At 34.1% G+C, this 21,415-nt stretch overlaps 1 protein-coding gene across 1 annotated transcript in view; it reads left to right on the plus strand.

The window, feature by feature from the left end:
* The window catches only part of LOC106103500, a 54,899-nt gene that overhangs the window by 25,920 nt on the left and 7,564 nt on the right, over positions 1-21,415 (plus strand). Inside the window, exon 3 of the mRNA XM_013283279.1 lies at positions 7,153-7,245. Within this exon, the coding sequence (XP_013138733.1) occupies positions 7,153-7,245 (93 nt within the window). The remainder of the gene's footprint in view (positions 1-7,152; positions 7,246-21,415) is intronic.

The raw sequence follows: 21,415 nt of genomic DNA on the forward strand, positions 1-21,415 counted from the left end.
ATAAGCAAAACGTCGAACCAGTCTCGAAATTGATTGTAGCAAATTGCCACCTTCAGTCACCTTAATATACGCTTATTATGTATTTAAAACATTCTCGTAGTGTTCGTTGCAGAATTTGTCGTTTCCTGTGAAATAAGTCGTACTTAATTTTTTTTTAACATAAGATGGCAAACGAGCAAGCGGTCACCTGAATCCGCCAAAATGGCGAAGCGACCGCTGCCCATAGACAACTACAATTGCAGATGCGTCGCCTGCCCTTATCCGACGAGGATATAGAGAGGATATTTCCTCTTCCTATGCATCTCCGCCATCGTCAAATCCACTCCCCCTTCCCATCCTCTCATAAGAAAACGGTGGTAAAGAGAAAGGGACTTAAATTAGGCCTATTAAAAAAATGTCCCACCTCTGAAACTTGTAATACTTCCAACCGTACGATTTTTGTTTTATTTTCATAGTGAACATATAATAAACTAGTTACGTTTTCAAGGATATCAATACATTAATATTCATAAAGCCTCCAAATAAAACTTTTAAACAGTATACCTAGAAGTTAACGATTGTTTTGGAAAAAAACAAAGAAATAAGTGTTACTAAACATGTAAACCTCTACTTAATATAAAATATTACGTGTTGTTTATTAATTAAAATCAATAGTTCCATTGATTACCTCACATTATGCCAGAGATATTGTAGAAAGTGTGAGAAGTGTGCTACAGTGTTACATAGGAGAACGGATGTTTGTATCGAAACTGCTTCCTTTATTAAACAATTTAGATTATGTCATATTAAGGCTTCTTTTAGGCCTTATAATATTTGTATAGTCTATCATTAGTTCAATCATTCGCAAATAAGCACATTAAACTCTTACAATAAATCAAGATAATCTTGAAAAAGAGGTTATTAAAATTTTGAATTATTAATGATGACATTAAGTACCACTCGAATGTTTAGCCTATTTACAGATTTATTTTATTATTATACTTAATACGTGGTAAAGTTGTGAATGGCACATCTACTCATAACTTCTGAATTGTACTGTATAATTTTTTTTCTTGTGCTATTGTTCTTTTACCCCAATAAATGCAAAAAAGGTAATAAAGTGTGAAAAAGTTCGTTTGTAATTATTAACTTTATAATCTGAAATTTAAAAAATACTTTTTAAAATAGCACACATCAATCATCACGCTTTATCAATGAACTTTAAACACTTCTGTCTACAACTTGTATTTCTTACTGTTAAACGATATTTATTCAAGGCGTAGCTAACAGCGGCAAAAAGTGTTGAGTTCGATACACGAAGTCGCGATGTTTTCTTTAGTCGCGGTAACGAAGCGTGACCAATGTTACGGTACAATTGCGCCAAAGATTTGCAGACAGTTGATATAATTCATGTTATTATTTAACAAATTGCTTTAGTTTTCTAATTAAAAAGTTGCATATATGGACTTGATAATAAGCGGTCTCCTGATTAACTATTTAGTAAATTATTCATATCTACCTACTAGCTATTCCCGTGCGACTCATCCGCATGGAGTTATGAAAATTTTATTTTATTGTTTACATCTGTCAAATTATCAATTACAAATGTCAAAATGATATGACATGATGACAACTTTGCTTCATTGATGTTGGCAGTATGGGCGTCACAGCCATGTTATGCTTTAATAAAATATAGTCTTCATTACCTCTTATGTTTTCTTCCAATTTGCACAAAATAACCTTACCAACATTGCCGTCGTGTCGTCGAGCTAATGCAACACCCTTATTTTTGACATCCGACTACTATCCGATTATTAACATAACAAGCACAATTACATTTTAAAACCATGATATAAATATTTTAAAAAACGCTTTTGATCACCATTACAAAGTTATATCGTTATTTCAAACTATGACCAATGACATTGATTTATAGCACAGACTAAATAACCTTCAACATTACAGAATACATCAAAATAGTTAAGAAGCTAACAGCAGCAACTTATGGACTCTTTCCCACAATAGGTTTTTTATCCAAAATATTTACCCCCTAAGTTTAATGGCGTTAAAATATATAGCCTAAAGCATGACGCAAATATAGGGCTTTTTATTAAAAAGAGGATTATTCAAAAATATCGTGTTATTGCTGATATCTTAGGCAACAAAGAAGTGTGTGTTTACGCTTTATTATAATAGTATAGATTATATCGTTGATTTACTAAGAATGCATCCACACTAAGTTTTCCGGAGCCTACACGGATTTAGACATGACTAGACCATAGTTAACCACACTAGCCTATCAATGGTTGGTTGACTTCACACATATGAAAAAGGTTTATAATTATAATCAATATTAAAAGAACAGAATTAAAAAAAAATATATTTATTAACATTAAAAGCTAAAGGTACTTACACAAATTAAATGCTAAAGAAACACGAAAATAATTAAAACAACCAGCGCTTGATTCCTTATTAGATAGACTTAAGCAGGTGCAAATTTTTCTATAAAGGTCGCATTGTATCAGCAAGTTGTGCACCGAAGTTTTGAACAGGTAAAAAGTTTAGGCGCGTCACTTCCGGAGGGGAAGTGCACTAACTATATTTTGATTCAAATTGACTTCCGTCCTGCATCGCTCAATTGTGGCAAACGGCAAATTGAGGTCAATTATTACAATATTCACTATATTTTGTGCAATTAAAATTGTTTAATTTGCATCCTTATAGTATTGTCAATTTTTCATTTTAAATATTTACGTTTTCAATGAGTTATGGGGATACAATGTACGGTAAATACATACTCAACAATATTGATCAATTAAAAAAAAATAAAAAAAACGTACAGATGAATTGAGTACCTCCTTCTTTTGGGAAGTCGGTCAAAAATATTCGTGTCTGTAAGAAGTTATAGAAGGCCTACAAGTTTCTTATCTTCTATCGCCATTGCAATTGTACTTTCTTAATTTCGTAACGTCATAATCATAGTAAAATATATATAGTATTTAGTTATGTATATTATATTTAGATTAAGATGAAAGATATCTGTATTCCCACGCGATTCACGACCCATCTAATTGTGGTTTTCTTTGATAATAAATGCAATATGTTCATCGCATCAGCGCGTTCTTCGTCTATAAAAGCTTTCCCCTCTGTTTCACTGCATTTCTTATAATGGGAACTACTTGAAGCAATATCTTCGAAACAAAAAACGAGTAGTTAATACACGACCGAGAATTAATCTTGTTCTTAGGTTCTATGTTGTCAGCCGTTTCATCATCCCTACGTAGTCTTGTTATCTGAGATGTAATGTTTATACTTTTGTTTCTTACTGCTATATTCTTTGCGTATAAGTGCGTGATTTGCAAGAGACTTTGACTACAGACTCTTTATCGAATTATAAATCGGTGCAATGCGAGCATCTTCATATATTTTCATACTAATTAGGCGACTAAGGTATTGGCCGATAGTCTAGTCTGCATGGGCAATTATTAGTCTAGTTATACTAATATTATAAAGAGGAAAGGTTTGGATTTTTGTATATATTGAAATAATCAAAAACTACTGGGCCGATAACAACAATTTTGGCACCATTAGAAAGCTATGCTTGCACTGAGTAACATAGGCTATATTTTATTTTAATAAGAGGGTTTTAGTCTAAAGCTCTTGATGCGCGGTAGTGCACCCTCCGAGGCGAGTACAGCGAAATACTATCTTCTCGAAGATTAACTTTACTTTAGTAACTAAAATCTATAGCTAACTGATGTTATACGCGAATTAAGTAACTATTTCATAACAAAAAAGCTCTTCAACTATTTGTCTCTTTTATCAATATAATAATAAAACGAGCATGAAACAGTTTTTAATTATTTTAGATAGCTTATATTATAATGTGGTGAGTATTAGAATAGCCATATGAACTGTTATTTAGTGGCTAAGTCCCGTTATAATACGCGGCACGCTCGCCGACGTAACTCGTTAAAAGCTAGAGTACAGTGGTTCTCAAACTGTACAGATTAAAACCGGAAATTTATATGAGTTAAATCAGGTTTTCAGATTAAAAGAGATGTTTGAGAAACTCTGGCTTCTTTAAACTTTTAAAAAATAGAAATATAGATTAAGGAGGACAGTAGTTTGCAGTTAAGATGATTAATTTTGTTTATTACTCACATTTAGTAGAATTGGAATATTAAGTATTAGCAAATATAAAATCCTTAGCAAACAATTTACAACACGAAAGTCAACAAAAACGATAACGTCTTTGTGAAGAAAGAAATCTTATCAGTGCAAACATTACCTAGATACGTCCTTTTCTCGTAACCGTCGAGTTTAGTTATCCATGCTCGTCTCCCCAGCGACCCTACTCGTCCGTCACGAGCCAATCCAAATAAGGCCCCTCGCACACGACGCCCGTCTTAACATAGACGACATAGATACCTAACATAGCTTGTAAACACCTGTAATATTCTTGTTATAGACACATCTGTGTTTAAGATTCTCCAAATGTAATTAAAATATTTTTCTTATTATTTTCATCAAAAATGGGAATAAATAATCTAAAAAATAAAAATAGTTTGCAAGCTCCATAAATTCAAGCATATTATTACCAAGTACTTTTTAGTAGATACATAAAAGTGTTAATTTATAAATAACAATTTCGCCGTATTAAATGTTTGTTATATTGTAATTCTTTGAATGTTCTATCGCCAAAGATACAAGAAAGGAGCGGTGGATATTTAACCATTATTCCGGGTACGTGACTTTTGAAAATCAGCATTAATACATTGCATGATACTTGATGCCGTTTCCAAGAAGTGAATATAATACCGTCAAGTATACTGCTGGTTGGAAGTAGCCTTGCCTGTTGCACTCTATTTCAAGTTTCTATGAAATGTAATAATTATAATATTCTGTTACATGAGTTAAATTAATTATAATAATTTTCTCATATCTTTATTTTCTTATTTTTATATATAATATATTTATTATTATTATTATTATTATTATTTATTAATTCTTAGTAACATAAATGCGAATCATATGGATGGATGTTTATTAGAATATAATGATAAAAGAGGTATAGATGTAGAACATTGGAAGAACACGTAGACTTAACCCTACATTTATATCATCCCGGAATGGCCGGCAAAAGTTTGTATTTCCATTCGTAACTTTATCTATGGATTCTTAGCACAGAGTTAATCTGAAAAATTATATTACAACTGCGATTTAAAAATGTCAATAACCATTTATTATATCAGACAGAAGTATCTTAACTTCAATAAAGTTCTCTCTGGTGCAAAAAAAACCGTGATATTTCGAGAGGAGCATCAATGTAGTCAGTCCCGACATCTGCCTAAACGGGTTGGTAACACCTGCTCGCCAGACGCCCGAAACAATCGCAAATACACCGCGCATCGCGCACAAAGCAGGTGATCCCATATACAACTATCCAGGGTTGCTATACCTTAAAATAGATAAGATTAAACGATAAACATAGTTTTATCATACAAACGATTCTACTGAAACGAAGGATATTGTCTCATACTCAAAAGTGCTTTATAAGGCATCGGTTGGATAGATAAATTGATCATCATCCACTTGCCCTTGTCCCTTATGGAGGGTCGGCACAGTATGTGCTGCTCTTCCATACATCTCTATCAGCCGTCATATCTGAATCCACTCCTTTCTTAAGCATATCCTCTTTCACACAATCCATCCATACTTTCTTCGGTCTTCCTCTTTGTAACCATTCACATTCATTCTTAACACTCTCTTGTTCATGTCCCTATCGTCTCGTCGCATAACATGTCCATACCACGCTAAACTTTTGCTTCTTAATTACAAGATTAAATATGTAGATTCAATATAGGTTTGAATTAAAAAGCTAGTGGTATTCGAGAATAAATATTTACAAAACTGTGTATTTTAATTTTGTTTCGTGTAATATGCTCAATAACGTGACATAGACAAAGATATAATATTAAAAGCACTTTTACTTGGAGTAATGTTACAAGTACTTGTGACAATAATTAGATTTTATTGTAACACCTTTTCAAAAACCTGTTCCAATTAAATGATGCAGCATATGGTTATAGGCATCAGGCACATACATTTTAATACACACGTGTTCTTGTCACGTACTAAGGAATAGGTGGGATGCACACGAGACCGTTTTCGTCGCCTTGCAGTTTTTGCGGACCCACCTGGCGTCGCACCTGACGCGGATGTCGAGTCACGTGTTACGCGTTCACCTTAGTATATCATCAAAATATCATAAAGTAAGAATATTAGGGAGTTGTGGGTTATTTCATTAATTCATTCATAGTAGATATAAAAATAAACTTACAAGTTGTTATAATTTAAAATTCTTGTACTAAATAATAATTCAATCTTGTAAAATCTAGATCATACAAGCGTATCTAAAATATTCCATGGCGAGTACTAAAAATGGACAGTTTTGTGTAAGCTTTTGATCGATTTTGATTTAAAATTTGAATGAAATCGATACTAAAAAAAGTTCACTTAGCCTAATAACCATCGTCATAAATCTAGTTATTAATGTCGAATGTTAGAAATACAGCAATAATTTATTGCTCATGTGGATACAATTAGAAGTAATTTTATAACAGATGTTCTAATAAGGGAACGTACAACGCACCTGAATAGATAGAAAAATAAACTAATCACCTGTGCATGGGACAGCCTGTCACGAAAAAACATTTTAATGTTCTTTTAATAGCAGTTACTATTTTGCTATATAACAAGTTACATTTACATACTCTGTATTAGCTGATAATAACCGTTTAACGCAGCTGATAAAACTGTTACCAGCAAATCCTATATTATTGCACGAAACTGCTCGCACTTTGTCTTTTACTAAATCTGATATACAGAAGTAACAATAACTTATTTTTTAGTAATTTAAACATGTACACGGATGATGGTTTCTGTTAATGTTTAATTTTTCAGTCTCTTATGGCTGGTTTTCCAGCTATATTTAACCATTAATAAGCACTTATGGTTCGATAACTTCACCAAATGTGTGTCCGAACTATGTAACTTGAGTTTTACTCCTAATGAATCACTAGGTAGTGATAAAAGAAATGAAAACATCAGAAACCCAGCATTAATCGAGTTAATTACTACATTGTAAAACTAAATCATTATAATTTGCAGGTTCTATGGCATCTGGATATTTTCCGGCGCAGTTTCCGCGAGCTCACCGGCCACGCCTGTCTCGGACCTTCCTGTATTTTTTGCGCATTAAAGGTAAGTGCATGTTTTTATCACAGCAAACTTACAAACTTAAAAGGATACCGGATAAAGTACCCAGTGAGTCACAGCTTATTAGTTAGCTGGTTCAAACTGAATCAATCTTTGTCACATTTTACAAGTAAATAGGAATTATCTGATTGTTCTTGTTAAGAAGTAACCTAAACCCTAACGAATTTAGGGCGTGTTAAAAGTTGATAATATCAGTGAAAGCAGATTTCAATTGATATTTCATGTGATCGTGAATGACAATGAATATTAAATTTGACGTCCAACTCATTCTAAATAGTAAGATTGCCGCATCATGGCCGGATTTAAAACGAACAATCATCTTCGCTTGCTCGCAGACTGTTCAGACGTGACCTTTTCTATAACAATGAACCCCAATTCTTGTCCTATTCTAAAGTAAATTCATGAAAACAATACTTAAGCACGTTTTCCTTGTAATTTATGACTACACTTTTTGACAAACAGTAGAAAACATAAACTATCACAGTTTATGTTTTCTACTGTTTGTACTATTAGCCGTTCGCTGAAAGTTTGTCGATGAATGTACCTCCCCTAATTGTCCGCGACTCGTTTTGGTATCCTCAGTACCAATATTTAACATGTGACGTCACGATGTCATCGGCAAACCTAAAGAGTTTAAGTGACTAGTTGTTTTTCGCGACTACGTCCACGTACAATTAAAAAAATACTAAAAACATATCCTATGTTACTCACAGATAAATTACCTTTCTAATGGTGAATGAATTTTTAAAATCGGCCCAGTAGTTTTTACGTGAATCAAATACATAGGAAAATACAAATACTCTTTATTATATTAGTGTAGAAAACAGAGAAGAAGTCATTTGTGTATAATTCTGAGTATTACATCATTTACTGTTTACTATTCACGTAATACCTATGTAACTTAAAGTTTACCTACATTAAAGTGTACTTAAGACCTTTAAAGCTTTATAAACTTAAAATAGCTACTTCATTACTTGAGCCTGGATACGCCGGGATACTGTCTTACTGGTTGAACTGGTTCTATAGAATAGCGCCTGCAAGATTTAGCCACGTCCAATCACTATCTATTTTATGGACTTTCCTCTGCCTTTGCCATTGTCTATGTTTTTGTATACTGTTTTTGTTTCTTTATCGCGTATTGTTGATATTTATTACCTGTACCCTATTGTTTATTTTATATTTTACTGCAAACACAAACCACAAATTACGTAGTTATGCTATTTATAGAATAAAAAAATGCTTTTTAGTAAATTATTATTCTCTTGAGGAATATGCAATTTTTTAGTATTTATAAGAAGAAAATTAGTCAATGTTTTTTTAATATGTGTCTGTACTAATATTATAAAGAGGAAAACTTTGTTTGTTGGATTGTCATGATAAACTACTGGGCCCATTTTAAAAATGATTTTACCCTTAGAAAGGTTACTTATCTGTAAGTAACATAGGCTATATTGTTTCATTTTTAAATTTCACGCGGACGGAGTAGTGGGCAAAAGCTAGTAGTATATAAAACAGAATATTAATAGAATCAAGATTAGATTGCAGCATTGTTCTAAATCGCACGAGGGCGCCACTGTCACGTGTAGGCTCTGTTTGAACTTAGTTTAAACTTAGCGTTCCTCGCAAACGACAGAGACCGTGAACGAGTTCGTAGAACTTTGACCTCGAGTATTATAACTACAATATTAACATAATAAGATTAATAAAATCACTATTTTATTACATTTGCACGCAAGAATCTTGATTTCTAGCAGAAACATACTCTGCTTACTAGCTTACACGAACACTTCTTTTTGCACATTGAATGTTAAGACCAAAACATACAAGACCAGGGGTGGCGAACATTTATGCATCATTGTAACATTTTTTAAAGAAATGTTTAATGCTGTCTTAGACGTGCCATCGAATAAGACTGCGATTACTACGTCAATTCCACGGTGCACCTACTTTATTATTTTTTTCGTAGTTTTTTGTTTTTCAACGTACCTAAAATATTATTTCATATGACATTTATATCACGTGCCAGTGTTTCGACACCCCTTTACTAGACTATTTACTGTTTGTTATAGCGTGTTTTGTGGTTGATTTTAGTGAGATTAAGATTAAAGTGATCAGACAATGAAACAACTCGCTGTGCAGATAACATCCGCTAATTAAAACTTTTACCACAATGCTTGCAACTTTCTTATAACGGTGTACATTAACTTGTGTCTAGTTTAACGTCTAATTTGTTATTATCGTATACTTTATAAAATGACAGACAAATTTTGTATTGAAAATACAAATGTTTAAGGCAAGTGATCGTATATTTATAATGATTTGCTGTTTCATATTTCTTGTGATATTGTTTTCCCTTTGCTGGTGGGTCTAAAAAGACCTGCCACGCACTGGTTGAAATATCATTGGGGGCGCATTTTGGCCCGCCGCCGCATCAGATGAAGAATTATGATTTACTTGCCGCAGTGAACGTGTTACTTTCCATATTAAAACACATAAATTCGCATTAATGCTAAGTATACTTTTCTTTTCATATGTGTTATCTGTTGAATCTTTTATTCACGTAACCGTATTATGATAATTATCGCATAACATTAAAACATCTGAATCATTCTTTAACATAAAACATTGATTATATAATTTAACTTAATGTAGATAATTAGTTGTACCAATTGTAATTGTCCATGGTTTAGGCACGTTTAGAGAACTGAGTCGTGGCGCTACGTGCCCCCAGTTCAGTACAATCTGGGCCAACCAATTACCGAGCTGATTACTACATCGACCCGCTGGTCTAATCTTTGAATGTTTCAACAGTCTAAACGGTTTTTTTTTGTAGACAATGCATATTGTCATAACCGAAATCTTACTATATAAATGCGAAAGTTCGATGGATGTTAGAGTTTGTAGCCTAAACTGCTGAACGGATTTCGATTGAATTTGGTATAAGTGTATAGGATAGTCTGGAAGAACACATATGCTACTCACTTTTGTTTTTTTAAATCCCACGCAAACGGAGTCGCGGGCGAAAGCTAGTACTTTTATAAAGGTCAACGTGACTATAGGATTTTTTTATTAGTATAAAAAAGGAAGCTTAAAGAAACTTAACCCTTATGTACCATTGAGATGTAGATTGTTGTTCTTGTTTGTTTTAACGATGTTCGATCAGTTTCGGACGCGTCCATCATACTTATATTATAAATGCGAAAGTTTAGATGGATGGACAGATGGATGGATGGATGGATGTTTGTTAGAGTTTTTAGCCTAAACGGCTGAACGGATTTCGATGAAATGACATGGCATAGACGTAGAGGATAGTCTGGAAGAACACATAGGCTACTTTGTTTTGTTTTTTTTTTAATTCCACGCGGACGGAGTCGCGGGCGAAAGCTAGTAAATTCATATTTGAAGTGTAAATTGCAGTTTTCTATAATGTCCGATATTTGAACGGCCAAGAGCGGCACTAATTTTTCGGTCGTTGCCATTAGGCCTATGACTGGCTTGTAGTAGCAAAACTAGTTTCTTTTTTTAGTTTACAATTTTGATTACCACTAAAATGTCCTTTTATATGTTGTATACATTAGCACGACAAACATTATTTAATATGTCGATTAAAATTAGTACAAACCCCACTATACTTCATTCATTCTGTCTAACGTATATGTCAACAAAGTTGTTGGTAAATTTCAAAATAGGAAGATATGTACACAAGCTGTATAGATGGCGCGAGCGCAGCTGCAGGACCGGTTCTGCTTCTCGTTTACACAGAGTACCTCATTGTATATATTCATACATATATCTATGCTATGTCCATTTCCAGTTTGTCATTCCTAGCTACGTCATCTCTGTTTATAATGCTCTACGTGATCTAAGCAAAGGAAAAACAAAATAACATCACGTTTAATTCAATTTTAAGACAAATATTGATTAACAGGTAACATTCAGAGCGTCCACCTGAAACTAAACTATCGCACAACTGTTTAGTCTAGTTTTGATTCCTATGAGCTTATATGGAGGTGCGCATACTACTCGATATTTAGTTGTGCAACTAAACAGTTGAATTGGCTGCGAAACAATCGACAATAGCGCAAAAATTGTGGGACAGTTTAGTCAAAGATGTGCGCCCGCTCTTACCTGATATAAAATTTAAAACTAACTAACCTTCTGTTTTCAATATTCTAGCGAAATACTCTTCCAAGTCAGGACAACCGTTAAAAATAAATAATTTATAATGAGTTGTGTTCTGAGTCTGAGCACGGCTGACACGGCGCCAAGCCGCTCGCCTCTCTCCTACATTGTGCTTAGCTGCCGTAAGCTCACTCACGACATTACCACGAACTAATCTTATTGACAAAAACATTAGTCGGTACAAGGAAAATGTTACTTCATGATAATATATAATTATGTTTGACTCCATTATTAGTAATTGATATATACTATGGAAATTTTTAGCAAAAACTCATGTTTAACCACAATCTTTTGTATAGCTTTTTTTTTAATTTAAGAATTCATGTTTTCTTAAAGTCTATTCCTTTGTTAAAGTAAAGGACAAAGGAAGTCATAACTTTAGCCCACTAAACTCCCACGCGGTCAAGGTTCTAGCTTTCCCGCCCACTAAAATTTTGCGACACTGCCAAAGTAACATACGTCTTATAAACTTGTTATTTGCACAAAATTGCAAAAAAAATCATTTTATGCAGGTTTCCGTGGTTTTGATAAAATCAATTTAATCACCGACTTCACAACAATGGCAGTGTGCGTACAAACAGGAAAGTAATTTCAAATTTCCTTAGAATAGTTGTAGACTGTACATTTCCTACACATAACTTCGTGTTACTTAGAAAAATGGACAACCTCGCATCCGGTTGTAATGAAAAGAAAAACCTTGAGAGTTTAAACGCAACGAAGAAATCTGAACTATACCGGTGCCTATTCGCCCCCGCTCTCTCCGCTTCGTTCATCGGGTTTTACTCAGACCATAAAAGAAACACAACGTAAAATCAATTTTCGTTTGATTTATAAATAACAAATAGCGTGCGGTTTTTAGTTCATTTTGTAAACAAAAAAGTGGTTATTGTAAGAAAACCGTTAAAGAGATCTACAATTCTTTCATACATCATTTTTATATATCCCTAACGGTTTATGCAGCGTAAGCCGGGAAAAGTTGAAACATTGTGATTTTTTAACGCCGTGGTCCAAAAATATGTTGTTTATTAATAGTTCCTCAACATTAGTAATAATAAAATATAGTCTATGTTACTCACAGATAAATTTCCTTTCTAATGGTGAAAGAATTTTTAAAATCGGCCCAGTAGTTTTTGAGTTATTTCAATACATACAAAAATACAAAATTTTCCTCTTTATAATATTAATATAGATTACACGCTTCTGATAAATGTGGGCAGTGTGTAGGCGATGACAACAGTTTAATCGCATTATTTTTGTGCAACTTGACCTATGCTTCTGGTTATGATCAAATATGGTTATCGACAGACATTTAATATAATAGAGTCGTTAGTGTGATACATTGGTTTGTCATTTGTACTGTTTACATAATTTTAGTGTCATTATTTATTCTTAGTTAGTAAATATCTAATTACTTTTATAAATACCTTATTGTTAATAGTCTATAATCATTATTATTTCTTGTACATTGTACTAAAATTGTTTCCTATCAGAATGGAAGAATAATAGTGAATATGATCACATGTGTTTGCTATATCCAGTGGTGTTTTAGCCAAATGTCATCAAGGTCAAAAAAAAACGAAATCGTCTTTTTTTTAGCTTTGCATTGTCGTATTAATAATAATAACCACAACTTTTCATTCAATCATTTAGATTATTTAAATAGAGTCTATTTTTTTAGGATACTTACAAATGTAACAATTCATAATTACATTATTATATGCGCATCTTGATTTTATTGAAACGCTCTATACCGTTACATCTGACAAACAATAACGTTGTTCATGGATTTTATAACTTGAGAAACAAAGAAATATTGGCCGTAGATTGAACGAGCCTGGGAACAATAAAACAGCGTTGCACTGTAACCTTCTATGGATTAAAACTTTGACTATAGAAGAACGGACTAGGCGAAATGCTGTTGTTGGATTAAATAATTTCTAACACTATTCAGCGATGAGTTAAAGGTGACATTCGCTGGCAATTAGGTTTTAAGAAAGAATTTTAACAAGGATTTATTTATTGTTCGTTTTTCTTTAATGGTTGAAAAGACAGGTCCTGTCTTTTAAAGTCATAGTTGCTAAAACAACAGTTTGTCTATGGTATGCGAAATGCAGCCATTACCCCGCCTAAGTGTTATCTGCTATAATTACAATTTGACTCGCGATTACTAAACGATCGGAACCAGCTGCCTGCTCTGACAGTAACAACTTTATATTGATTCTGATGAAAACAGTTATGTTAGAGGAAGTCAAATCGCATACCGACAGATATTGCCGTCGCTAAACATAAAGTTACTAGCTTTCGCACGCGACTTCTTCTGCGGGGAATTAAAAAAAAGTGAGTAGCCTGTGTGTTCTTCCAGACTATCATCTACATTTGTACCAAATTTCATCGAGATCCGTTCAGCCGTTTAGGCAACAAACTCTAACAAATATTCATCCATCCATTCATCTAAACTTTCGCATTTATAATATTAGTAAGATTAGTAAGATGGGTAAGTAAAGTACCATGATACGAAAATTGAGTAATGTTTAGAAAGTGTCTAAAAAGTAGTGAGTTCTGTTTGAATGCTTGCCATACGCTCTATGTCATATTATCAAAATAGTAATCTTACTTCTTACTAATATTATAAATGCGAAAGTTTAGATGGATGGATGTTTGTTAGAAGTTGTAGCCTAAGCGAATGAACGGTTCTGTATGAAGTTTGAAATAGATGTAGAGCATAGTCTGGAAGAACACATAGGCTATTTACTTTTGTTTTTTTCATCAATACGCAAGTGCTACTTGAATATGGTCAAACCAAAATTTTGTTTTTCATATTCTTAAAATTGAGTTTCAAAACCCACTAATATCTTAAATCGTAGCTTCATTCACTGCTAAAGATTATTTCTTTGTCTAGTCAAAAACATGAAGGTTAACTACATAATTCAGAGAATTCGGAACGATTTGTGAGTCAATGTAACAAGTGGATTGGTGAAGTGGGACAGTGACACACATGCATCGCCAATGAAGCGAGATTCGGCGCGCCTTTCGGTATATACTTACTTAAAAGTAGAATTAAACCTCGTTTATTGCTTCAATAAAATTACTTTTATATCGACTTTTATTACGCACTTAACTCTACTTAATAAACTACTAGTAAATACACTTAAAGTATTTTTGGCGATCTACAATAATAGACAAAGGGCGTATTACCTATTATAGTTTATAGTTATTTTTACCGATTTGCTATAAATGTTTTTTCTCATTCAAAAACCATTTTTGTTTCGTTTTTAAATCGTATATTGTAAATAACGCAATTTTCTGATGGGAAAGTTCCGAGTGGCTTGTAGACCATCAGCGTTCAAAGACCATCATAATTTAATGATCTGTGCACAATGACACAAACACGCTGTCGACGCTTTTGTTGAATCAGATTATTTTCCTTTTAAAGACCGAAGTTTTAAGAGAACAATAACTTATTCTATGTTCATGTCCGTTAAAAAGTTTTGCAGTATAACTTTGTATTTTTTTTTACAATTCCGTAACATTTAACATAGTTCAAGTTAAGCGTACTGGTTTTTGGTCACACGACTAAGGGTTAGTTGTATAGATGACAATTTTATACTTCTCACGGTGTTTAACTTGTTACCGACAGTGCCGTAGACAAATACAAAAAACTTATATATTTAGTTACATTACAACTTTATTTAAACTTATTTGCATATTTACACAATCATTTAACAAAACTATACTGATTCCATCTTTTCCTGTGCGCTTTCTTTTCTTACCTTGTTTTTTTTTTTATAAGAAACCACGCAAATATCTTGGTGGCCAGTATGCGACCTCTTTGGCTATATTCGTACTGCTTGTCAGCAAAAGATGTTGTATTTTGCACTGAACACACGGTTCACACTATTTTTAACACAACCCTTGATCGTAAGTTTTGTTACGTATCTTTGAATTGATTTTACAAATAAATAGCACTGGTAAACTTTTGACATTTAAATGGCGCGGTTGCGTCGTCGCCTTTGACTGCAATCAACTTTATAAAGAAGACGCTCCTAGCTTTGATAGGATTTGATTAGGCATCTTACAATAATGTAGACACCGAAATTAGTACACAGAGTAAACATAACACAGAGAAGACAAAAGAACATTATCATTATCATAAAAAAATTGTTATTAAATTTTGTATCCTAGAACAAAACACAACATATTGTGAGCCGTTAAGTCCGGAAGAGAGGTTAATCGTACGTGTAATGTCTTTCCTGCTTGGCCATTACGATAAGCAGCGCATCATAGTGCTCCAGTGCTAACTATCCGTGTTACCACGATTGCTTGTAGAAGTTACGAGCCGTCGGACTGCATCACGGCGTCGGCGTCGACTTACACAAACCGGTAAACACGGCTTGACCCTCCCGCGTACGAGAATCACGTTACATTCAACAAACCGATCCTGAATTCGCAAACTAGTGAACTTCTTGAGAATCGAGGTTTCAAGATCATTCAATTATTATGCAGAGAAGTATCCACAAAGTATGTAACTAGAGTTTGAAACAAAAACTTTAACAAACTTTAGTATCCCGGTTAAATTGCAAATATTGATCTCGATTGCGATTAGCTTATAGAAAAATAAACGCACAGTAGTAAAAGTTCGATATAAATCTACCGATGACGTAGTAAGAGGAAAAAGTACCAAGTTATAAAGCTTCTCCGTAGATAGGTACAAAGACTTCATCTTTGCCATATCAAGTCCGAGACGTAACCGGACTCCCGCTAAAGCCTCTCTGCCGTCTCGCTCGCACCTCTGTAAAAGCACGCGCGGCGCCGCTGCCTGCGCCGACCGTCTCTATCGCGCGCGCGAGCCTGCGCCTGCGCCGCCTGTCACCGCGCTTACCGCTTACACGCCGCCACTCGACCGCCGCGCATAGACGTTCGCTATCTATAACTCGATACGAGTTATAAAATTGTAACTATTATCGTGTATTTGCTATGCAACAGTGTCGTGCGTATAGTATAAGTTAGCACCGTATCGTGTTGCGCGCTCGCGAGTGACCGTTGTTTACGTGAAGTGTTGCAAGTGTCAGAGTTCATTAACGCTAAACAGTGTACAAATCAAGTGAGTGGATATGCGTGAATTAGAAGTCTTCATATGAATATGGTGCTCACCGGTTAGCCTTGTGTCTGACGGCACAACGTTGATGTTGCGCACCCAATAATTTATTAAATGTGTCCGCCACAACTTAATATTGGCATACGTAGATCACGTATCGCAAGGTTGAATTCCACATCGTTTTAGAATTAGTATGTTTCGAAACTACTTTTAACTTTTAAATCAAAGCTTTATCAATTCTCAATCCCACTAACAGTACATTTAAATAAGAATTCAAAGCAGCAGGTCACTAATTGGTGTACTTCAATGACACTCTATTGTTTCTCCCACTCGCCGCGTGACATTTGTTAACATACGCCGGAGTTAACGAAGGATGTCTGCCAAACCGCTGGCCCACGCACGAAAATTGTCACCCATAATCTTGTTGTCCTTGCATCAATTCGTTTTGTCCACGATGAACACATTTCGGAAGCTTTAAAACATTTCAGACCTATTAGAATCTGATTTAGAAACAGGATGTAGTAACATGCAAACGTACTGGTTAGGCTAAAGAAATATCGTCGGTTCATATGGAAAATACAACTAAAATAGGAAAAGATTAAATACCGTGTAATATGAACAGGACACCGTTTAGTTTGCTATAACGTCAGCTTACAAAATACGCTATAAAATGTATCGAAGGCGTGAATAATATAAATTTGAAATAGCTCATGTGGTTTCTTACACAATGGTCTATCGCTGCGACGTAATTGAATAAGTGGTTACGTGTGTAACAAATCGGTTGCGGGAGCGATAATGGCCCCTAGAACAAATCGATGTAAACGCTGTAAAGTTCATCGTAACTTCGAGACTCGTTCCATTCATATACCTATTTTTATAAAACAATTTAATGTACAAACGAATTCAATAGTGACTCGGTGTTATCTACGCATCTTCATCAACTTTCTCTTATCCTTTACCGAGAGCATGTCCTCTTTCACACAATTCATCCATACTTTCTTCGGTCTTCCTCTACCTTTGTACATTCAATCTTAACACTTTCCGTGCTATCTACGCATATGACTTATTGACTTAAGTAATTGATTAAAAACGTGACTGTTCGATTACACATAAGCACGTATTGATAAACATTCTTCCTTTGCTAAAATAATGTGAATCTGAAATGTCGCATCTATCTTATATTCTTTATTGTTCTTAGCAATAATTTATTAGAACAATGCGATTACAGAGGACCAATTACATAAAAAAATTAGTTGAATTTTCCTAGTCAAAGGCGATAATGTTATTCTTTGCTTTATCTTAGATATTGTTTTTAGTTTTTTTTTGTACAAATCTGTTCGATATTAAAAGCGTGAGAGTATAATTATCGTTCACTTTGAAAAATTACATTTTAGTAAATGTTTTTGCCACGATTGTTTTGCTTCCTGTAATTCTTTGTAACATCGTTTGAACGTCAAATTCTCGAGAATCTGCCTTTCCACTTATTGTCCAATGAATCTCATTGTTTGGATCTTTTGTGTAATTAACAGCGCTTAGTAGTTTTCTTTTTAGTGTAATCAATAACAACCTAAAATACAATAAAAGAGGTATAAAAAGGTACATCCGTAGGAACTATTTACTCTCTATAGGAACTCTAATAAACATCCATCCATCTAAACTTTCGCATTTTTAACATTAGTATGATTTCTTAGATACACGTTGCGTAGGCGTGAATAGTTTTAAACATTTCAGACAATACAAATAAGGTTACGTTGATGTCGCAAGAGTATGAGTAACGTTCTCAAAAAGATCCGCCTCTTGAATAACCTTTTTCAGAGTACTAGTGACGAAAGAACTGCTAAAAGTAAAGCATGCAAACTTTTAACAGGATAAAGTTAAATTCAAAATAAGAAACTACATTACATTTAAAGAAAATAACTGTACATTTTTAATTTTTCAATACCTAAGTAGAGTACGTAGAAGAAAAAAGCGCAGACGTAAAAAAAATCATAAGTCGTATGCAATTTCTGACAAATAGTATCCAATTTTTCAAATTCTCTTTTAATATCAACTCTATTTGCCAGCATAAACTATATAAATAAGCTGTAATTATCATTAGGACAAGAAGTGTTTATTGTACGGGTTAAACACGGTACAGTGTAAATATTATTATTGTATTGATTGTTTCTCACAGTACGCAGGCTTAGTACGCACTGTGTAATTAGATCGCAGGTTATGTGAATAGTCTCACGGTCGTAACACTCGACCGCATTTAAAAGTGATATTAAATTAAAACTGACAAGAATACAATACATATATAATCATAGAGTAAATAGCTATTTATTCAGCTGTCGCGTACCATCATTTCTTTCGGTTGCATCTTCACTTTTTTCAGGCTGGGTCGTGGTAAAGCGCTAGCTTAGCAAACGTAAAAAAATAGACTACTAAAATGCAAAATAATTGATGTAGATTTCGTTGAAAAACGTTGACAGGTAATAATATTAATCACAATATTTTTGGTAATAAGTACTTACAGTTTTATCAAATTTCAAACTGTACCAATATACAGTATGAAACCATTTATTTCGATGTAAAAGAAACCGATTGTCTCGAATGATAACATGTCGACTTATAATTATTTAACCTGACGTTTCCGGTTCGGTTATCTGAAGAAGTCGAGCAACCACTTGTTAAGCAGTGGGAAAGGAATAATTAGCTTTCTTCGCATACTGTTTTGTAATATTTTCAAAGCAACATAACTAACTTTATTAAAGACAATAAACACAAGATGTAACACGTAGAGAGAGGCATACATAATTACATTACAGCCGTATTTAAAATCTTGTATTATCATTACTAAAATTTAGACACACACAATAGAAATCTTTGCTGTTATAACGAACATTTTTCATTGAAAAATCGTCAAGTTTTCCTATGTGTTACATTTTGTCTCTCCTAATATATAACTATAATGATTACTATAAAATTTAACAGCATTCGTGGTAGCTCTCATATCAAAAATGACGTGTTGTAAAGTCACTCGCCGGCCAAGGGGAAGTTGACCACATTCAACATCGACATACTTCACAACTGACTCACGCTGTGAAAGTGTGCCTTGTTATGATAAATGCCCCTCCATTATTAGGGAATATTGTAAAGTTTTGTTTCTACTATCCGTCATCAAGTCGATGCTGTAAAGGGTTTTTTTGTACATCCCTTTGAGTAACACTTGTATGACTCATAGAAATAACTTTGAGATTATTCAGTAGATGTTTTATAACATAATCTTGTTACTAATCGTTTATTATTAATAGACAATTTATTAGATATTAAATAAAATTCTATTAAATAAAATGAGCTTATAAAATATAAACATCTGGATTTGTAAACCTCAATACAAATTCAGTGCGGCCAGTTTTAAGTTAAATGCAAAATTTTGACACTCAGCAAATATAAGTTCATGACATGTTGCGTTGTTGAAAGAAACTCCATACATGTTATAATATAAAAAATAACTGTTTTTTTTATGTTACTTTCTTCGCATTTACTAATTACCTCGTAGATATTAAGTAGATCCGCATTTATTCTGGTCAGGACCCAAATTTATCAATAGAATGCGAGTGCGCTTTGATCTTAGGTGAACTGAATAATGACGTTCGTTCTCATTTAGTAACGAATCTTTAATAAATAAGTGTTTACGAAATTAATGTACAATTAAATATCACGATGACATAGGTGCATTAACCTCCAGCTAAACGTATAAGCTCTTTGGCAATGTGGACACACTTAACTCGTCTCCTTCTTTTTATCTCCGGAAAGATAAGCGTATTGTGAAAAAAATTACTATTGTTATTTTCATTATATGTAAAAATCTCTTTAATAATATGAAACATCTGCTTACCACATTTTCTGCACTTCCACGTGTGCTGTACGCTCTATTCTACATTTTATAGTTCTTGGCGGGTTCTACTTACCACTATTGAAATATAAACAAAGCACGCCGTAGCTGTAAAAGAGAGAGATGGATGTACGTATACGCTTATAAGATAGAAAGGGAACGCATCGTGCCCACGTGAGTTTGTTAACAATAGATTACAAAAAAAACTAAACCTACCTGGAAGGTAGAGGCGCCCGCGTTTCCCGCCCCCACCGCTTGCCGCGCGTCTCACGTCAGTCTGCTCGAAAGCCTCCGCGGCGACGTTCGTTAACTATTCCAACTTTTAAGTTCGTTTTTTTAGTTTTCTTCTAATTAATAAATGGCAATTTGTCATTAGAAATTAATTAGTGTGATTAGAGTGATGGTTTAATTTGTGCGTGACGAAACCAGCCAGTTGTATTGTGTTTAACTGCAGGCATTAGTAACCACCTGTCGCTCGTCCCTACCTGCTCAGAGTTATCGCAACTGCTGTTCCCGCGCTAGCTTTTCGACCAAGAAATTAAAGTTTTATAATACAAGATTTTTGTTTTCATTAAAGGCACATTGTTCAGTGTACTAAGACGAGTGGAATTCAAATGAAAAGTTTCTTAATCGTACGTGTTTCGGATACATATTGCCTTTTAAGTTGTTTGCGGACACGACCACTGATAGATATGTATATTTAGTGTGCAGCCATTGTCTTCGATCACGACCGGTATGAAGATTGAATTCGAATGAGAAGCCGAAGCGAATTCGTTTAATTCGCTTCGCTGATCGCGTGATCGCGTTGAACTATGTGGACTAGTCGGTGAGATGATTAAATTTCGGTATAAGAAGAAGGAGGCAAGCGATGGCGGCAAGACCGGGACAGCGATACAGAAGCAGAAGATTGAGGGTCTGAGAGACCGTGAGCTGCTGCCACCCAAGGATATGATGCTAGTGGGGTCCTTGGCCGGTGTGCGGCACAACACGCTGCCGAGGTC

Source organism: Papilio polytes, unplaced genomic scaffold (assembly GCF_000836215.1).
Source record: "Papilio polytes unplaced genomic scaffold, Ppol_1.0 DF823731.1, whole genome shotgun sequence".
NCBI classification, from domain to species: Eukaryota; Metazoa; Arthropoda; class Insecta; order Lepidoptera; family Papilionidae; genus Papilio; species Papilio polytes.